Source organism: Dendropsophus ebraccatus, chromosome 10, assembly GCF_027789765.1.
Source record: "Dendropsophus ebraccatus isolate aDenEbr1 chromosome 10, aDenEbr1.pat, whole genome shotgun sequence".
Classification (NCBI taxonomy): Eukaryota; Metazoa; Chordata; class Amphibia; order Anura; family Hylidae; genus Dendropsophus; species Dendropsophus ebraccatus.
The window spans coordinates 94,866,825-94,873,303 of record NC_091463.1 but is presented as its reverse complement, the minus strand read 5'-3'; the positions used below and the strand labels follow the sequence as shown (position 1 = coordinate 94,873,303).

Genomic DNA, 6,479 nt, shown 5'->3' with positions numbered 1-6,479 from the left:
ATATAGTGTTGTGCCTATCATTGCACAACCTCAAAAGGTGAGCACATTGACGATCTTGTGCATTATTGTTTTCTAGTAACCCAGATATTGCACTAGGAAGCGCCCTTCCCTTTTTTCCTTCTTTTTTACTCCATATACTTATGGCTGATCCTTTTCCTTGTGTGGTGGGGTCCCATGTAATGGCGCAGTGTCGCTGGGCGGTGTGGCCCAGGGGTGCTATGTCCGGCAGCATTAGGGTTGCTGGGCAGCTGCGTCACTCCCTCCTGTGGCGTTGTTGTTTCTGCTGTGGCGTTTGCCGCATGGGGCTGGGCCTTGTAAGACACGTATCAGGAACCTTCATGTGGTGTGTGGTTTATGCACTTTGATCAAACTGTAACTAACTCCTGATGTAAGTAGTATATAGAACTGAGAAGCAGAGCGATCAGTGATAAGTATACGGATGTGCTACCATGTCTGTATATAGTGCTGAGAAGAGCGATCAGTGATAAGTATACGGATGTGCTACCATGTCTGTATATAGTGCTGAGAAGCAGAGAGATCAGTCATAAGTATACGGATGAGCGGCCATATCTGTATATAGTGCTGAGAAACAGAGCGATCAGTCATAAGTATATGGATGTGCTACCTTGTCTGTATATAGTGCTGAGAAGCAGAGCGATCAGTCATAAGTATACGGATGTGCGACCATGTCTGTATATAGTGCTGAGAAGCAGAGAGATCAGTGATCAGTATATGGATGTGCAGCCATGTCTGTATATAGTGCTGAGAAGCAGAGCGGTCATAAGTATACGGATGTGCTACCATGTCTTTATAGTGCTGAGATGCAGAAAGATCAGTGATAAGTATACAGATGTGTGACCATGTCTGTATATAGTGCTGAGAAACAGAGCAATAAGGGATAAGTATACGGATGTGCAGCCATATCTGTATATAGTGCTGAGAAACAGAGCAATAAGGGATAAGTATACGGATGTGCAGCCATATCTGTATATAGTGCTGAGAAGCAGAGCAATCAGGGATAAGTATACGGATGTGCAGCCATATCTGTATATAGTGCTGAGAAGCAGAGCGATCAGTCATAAGTATACGGATGTGCAGCCATGTCAAGGTTTACCGATCGCAGCAAATGTCGCTGCTAGAATGCGCTGTGATCAGGAGTCATAGCCATGGAGAGAGCGTGGCAGCAGCGGCAGCACCATCCACTCCCCGGCCGTACCCACACTGGCGGTAATAATGGCCACGCTCTCTCCCCGGCTACACCTCCTGATCACAGTGGGTTCTAGCAGCGGCATCCACTGCGATCAGTAACTTTTCCCACGTCTGATGCCCAATGAGCTGACAAAAGTTATATGTAATGACAGGTGCACTAAGACAAAGAGCATTAGAATGTCGTATAAGTTATATACTATATACACAGCAAGCAGACCCCCTTCCCCCATTATAGGTCTCACCTTGGCAGGTAGGTTTGGGGTGGTCCCACTTCCCTGACTTTGTGCACATACTATGGCTGGATCCCACCAGTAAGAAGCCGGGGTCACATCTGAATCGGACGCTTGTGCCCTCGATGGGGACCCGGCCCAACATGTTGTGTTCTACATCTCCATTCTCCAACTTCAAGTGCATCCGGGGACAGGTGGGGACTGTGGAGAGAAGAGGATGGATGAGAAGAACAGGAACCGCACAGTAATGTCAGCGTCACATCACAGAGCCCGCCATCCAGAACCCCAGCAGGGGGCATCGTCTCATATATTTACAGTATATTTACTGACAACTAGTGGCCAAACACATTCACTGCTGACTGGTAGAAATCAAGAGCAAAACCACCGCCACAGCAGTCATAGGGCCAACAGACTTACAACGCCCTGCGGGGCCAGGACGACTGTTTCCACACTGCATGGCCACATAGCTCAGAAGCTCTCACTACTCTCTATCCCCTTTCTGCATTCATTTCTATGATGGTAGAGAGAACTGTACGACCATACAGTTACAGCTGCACAGTACTCTCTATCCCCTCTCTGCACCCATCTCTTTGATTATAGCGAGGGCTGTGCGACCATACAGTTACAGCTGCACAGTCCTCTGTATCCCCTCCCTGTACTTATTTCTATGGTTATAGGCAGGGCTATGCGACCATACAGTTACAGCTGCACAGTCCTCTCTATCTCCTCCCTGCACTTATCTCTATGATTATAGGAAGAACTGTGTGACCATACAGTTACAGCTGCACAGTCCTCTCTATCCCCTCCCTGCACTCATCTCTATGATTATAGCGAGGGCTGTGTGACCATTCAGTTACAGCTGTACAGTCCTGCAGCATTATGCCGCAGGAGGGTGTTATTTCCTCCAGCTACCAGTGGACGAGTGACATCATTCCTGTGCTCGCAGAGCCTAAAGAATGGAGATGCTGGGGGATTGCAGTCGCCAGGTAAGTAGGGAGAACTATCTGGGAGATCAGGTGATGTAAAAGAGTGGATGTATTTATCCGGGAGGGCTGGTGATGTCACAGAGAGGGAGGAGTTATCTGGGAGGGCTGGTGATGTCACAGACAGGATAATGTTATCCGAGATGGCTGGTGATGTAATAGAGAGGGAGGAGTTATCTGGGAGGGCTGGTGATGTCAGAGAGGGAGGGGTTATCTGGGAGAGCTGGTGATGTCAGAGTGGACGTATTTATATAGGAGTGCTGATGATGTCATAGAGAGGACGAAGTTATCTTGGAGGACTGGTGATGTCAGTTTTCTGCGGCCGCGATTCACTGCTTTCACCCATAGAGATAGCATAAGGTGGACTCTACAACCCACACAAGTGGCTCAGGTAGTGCAGCTCATGCAGGATGGCACATCAATGCGAGCTGTGGCAAGAAGGTTTGTTGTGTCTGTCAGTGTAGTGTCCCGAGAATGGAGCAGATACCAGGAAACAGGCAAGGACACCAGGAGACCACAGATGAGAGCAGGTTCACACTGAGCACATGTGACAAACGTGAGAGTCTAGAGACGCCTCGGAGAGCGATCTGCTGCCTACAACATCCTTCAGCATCAGCGGTTTGGCAGTGGGTCAGTAATGGTGTGGGGTGGCATTTCTTTGTAGGGCTGCACCGCCCTCCATGTGCTGCCAGAGGTAGCCTGACTGACATTAGGGACCAAGATGACATCCTCAGAGCCCTTGTGAGACCATATGCATGTGCATTGAAGCTATGGACTGGCAGCCTGTTCCCCAGACCTGAATCCAATTGAGCACATCTGGGACATCATGTCTCCTCCATCCACCAACGTCATGTTTCAGCGCAAACTGTCCAGGAGTGGGCGGCTGCTTTAGTCCAGGTCTGGGAGGAGATACAGCCACCTCATAAGGAGCATGCCCGGGCCTTGTAGGGAGGTCATACAGACACCTCATCAGGAGCATGCCTGGGCCTTGTAGGGAGGTCATACAGCCACCTCATCAGGAGCATGCCCGGACCTTGTAGGGAGGTCATACAGACACCTCATCAGGAGCATGCCCGGACCTTGTAGGGAGGTCATACAGACACCTCATCAGGAGCATGCCCGGGCCTTGTAGGGAGGTCATACAGACACCTCATCAGGAGCATGCCCGGGCCTTGTAGGGAGGTCATACAGACACCTCATCAGGAGCATGCCCGGGCCTTGTAGGGAGGTTATACAGCCACCTCATCAGGAGCATGCCCGGACCTTGTAGGGAGGTCATACAGCCACCTCATCAGGAGCATGCCCGGACCTTGTAGGGAGGTCATACAGACACCTCATCAGGAGCATGCCTGGGCCTTGTAGGGAGGTCATACAGCCACCTCATCAGGAGCATGCCCGGGCCTTGTAGGGAGGTCATACAGACACCTCATCAGGAGCATGCCTGGGCCTTGTAGGGAGGTCATACAGCCACCTCATCAGGAGCATGCCTGGGCCTTGTAGGGAGGTCATACAGCCACCTCATCAGGAGCATGCCCGGGCCTTGTAGGGAGGTCATACAGGAACCTCATCAGGAGCATGCCCAGGCCTTGTAGGGAGGTCATACAGCCACTTCATCAGGAGCATGCCCGGGCCTTGTAGGGAGGTCATACAGACACCTCATCAGGAGCATGCCCGGGCCTTGTAGGGAGGTCATACAGCCACCTCATCAGGAGCATGCCCGGGCCTTGTAGGTAGGTCATACAGACACTTCATCAGGAGCATGCCCGGGCCTTGTAGGGAGGTCATACAGACACTTCATCAGGAGCATGCCCGGGCCTTGTAGGGAGGTCATACAGCCCCCTCATCAGGAGCATGCCCGGGCCTTGTAGGGAGGTCATACAGCCACCTCATCAGGAGCCCCCTCATTGTAGGGAGGTCATACAGGCACGTGGAGGCCACACACACAATACTCAGCCTCAGTGGGACTTGTTTTAAAGGGGTACTCCAGAGGGGGGGGGGGGGGGGGCGGCGTTGACACTTTTTTTGCTGGGATCGGGGAGTAGGTGGCCGAGGGAAAAGACGTCCACTCACCTCCCCGGTTCCAGCGGCGGGTCCCGCATCGCGGCGCTCTGGTGCCCGGACACTTCCGGGTGTCTGGTATGTGGGCCCGTGACGTCTCAGGTCCGCTAAGCCACTCAGTGAAGGAGGCGGGATCTGAGTGGACTTAAAGCGGATCCCGCCTCCTTCACAGAGTGGCTGAGCGGACCGGAGACGTCACGTCACGGGCCCGTGTCAGACACCCGGAAGCAGCCGGAAACCGGGCACCGGAGCGCTGCGATGCGGGACCCGCCGCTGGAACCAGGGAGGTAAATGGACGTCTTTTCCATCGGCCACCCCCTCCCCGGTCCCAGCAAAAAAGTGCCCCCCCTCTGGAGTACCCCTTTAAGGACATTACATTCAAGTTTGATCAGCCTGGAGGAGGAGGGGGGGGGGGTTCCACTTTAATTTCGTGTGTGACGCCAAATCCAGGCCGCCATTTGGTAATACATGTGATTTCCATTGATGATGTTTGTGTGTGATTTTGTTGTCAGCACATTCAGCTTCGTACAGAACAAAGTGTTCAATGAAAACATTTCATTCATTCGGATCTAGGAGGGGTTATCTGAGGGGTCCCTGTATTTTTTTTGAGCAGTGTCTATCTATCTATCTATCTATCTATCTATCTATCTATTGTATTTTACCACATAGAAGGGGAGTGAAGAATTTCTCTCACCATTGTTTGGGTTCTTAGCAAAGAAAAATGAGAGTTGAAATTTGGGAGAATCTGAGCGGAAATAGTTTAAAAAAAAAAAATGAATTCTAGAGATTTGTGCCAAAAGTTACAAAAACAGCATTCTGGTGCCAGATGTTCCTGTGGTCATTATTACCGATGCCCACGTTGCTCATGTATGAAGAGAAAATACTGTCTGTTTTTGTACGGCAGAGGCAACGCCTCCCCCACCGCCCGGCAGAGGCAACGCCTCCCCCACCGCCCGGCAGAGGCAACGCCTCCCCCACCCTCTGTAAAAACCTGAGTATCTCATAACTTCACCACCTGGCAGCCATGCTCAGAGACAAATAACCCTAAAAACCTTAATACTTAGACTGTGCTACACATGGAGAGGGCAGGTACGAGACAAGTGACGATACTTACGGCAGCGGCTAGGTTTGTCCATATCCGTCCATGTTCCATCCCGCTGGCACTTGCGCACTTTTGGCCCAGAAATCTCCCGTTCCCCACGGCAAACAAACTCAATTTCATAATCCACGGGGAGATATTCCACAGCCTTTACCTGAGAGAGGGTCAGGCCCCGGTAACGTATTCCCCCGTCCCGAGGGGGATGTATGATACGGCAGCCTGCAGAGACAGAGGGGACAGCAGAGTGTTAGCTATGTAACAGCACTTCTCTTTCCCTGATCATCTCTGGAGTACACTGGTCCTTCTCTATATCCCGACATATCTATCCCTGATCCTCCTCGGATATCTCCATCACAACCTGGTTCTTCACTAAAGCCTGATATCACCCTGACATCTCTATCCCTGGCTCCTTCCCTACACCCTGACCTCTCTATCCCTTGTCCTTCCCTACACCTTGACCTCTCTATCCCCGATCCTTCCCTACACCCTGACCTCTCTATCCCTGGGTCCTTCCCTACACCCTGACCTCTCTAACCCGACTCCTTCCCTACACCCTGACCTCTCTATCCCCGACCTCTCTATCCCCGGCTCCTTCCCTACACCCTGACCTCTCTATCCCCGGCTCCTTCCCTACACCCTGACCTCTCTATCCCCGACTCCTTTCCTACACCCTGACCTCTCTATCCCCGACTCCTTCCCTACACCCTGACCTCTCTATCCCTGGGTCCTTTCCTACACCCTAACCTCTCTATCCCTGGGTCCTTTCCTACACCCTAACCTCTCTATCCCTGGGTCTTTCCCTACACCCTAACCTCTCTATCCCTACTCCTTCCCTACACCCTAACCTCTCTATCCCTACTCCTTCCCTACACCCTGACCTCTCTATCCCCGGGGCCTTCC

The 6,479-nt window shown here is 51.8% G+C and overlaps 1 protein-coding gene across 2 annotated transcripts in view; it reads right to left on the bottom strand.

The window, feature by feature from the left end:
• Positions 1–6,479, bottom strand: part of GABBR1 (gamma-aminobutyric acid type B receptor subunit 1) — a 106,618-nt gene that overhangs the window by 87,292 nt on the left and 12,847 nt on the right. For both annotated transcript variants that reach the window (XM_069985495.1, XM_069985496.1), the window contains exons 4-5: positions 5,595–5,798; positions 1,452–1,640 (exon numbers count right to left, since the gene is read on the bottom strand). In XM_069985495.1, coding sequence (XP_069841596.1) covers positions 1,452–1,640; positions 5,595–5,798 — 393 coding nt within the window. The remainder of the gene's footprint in view (positions 1–1,451; positions 1,641–5,594; positions 5,799–6,479) is intronic.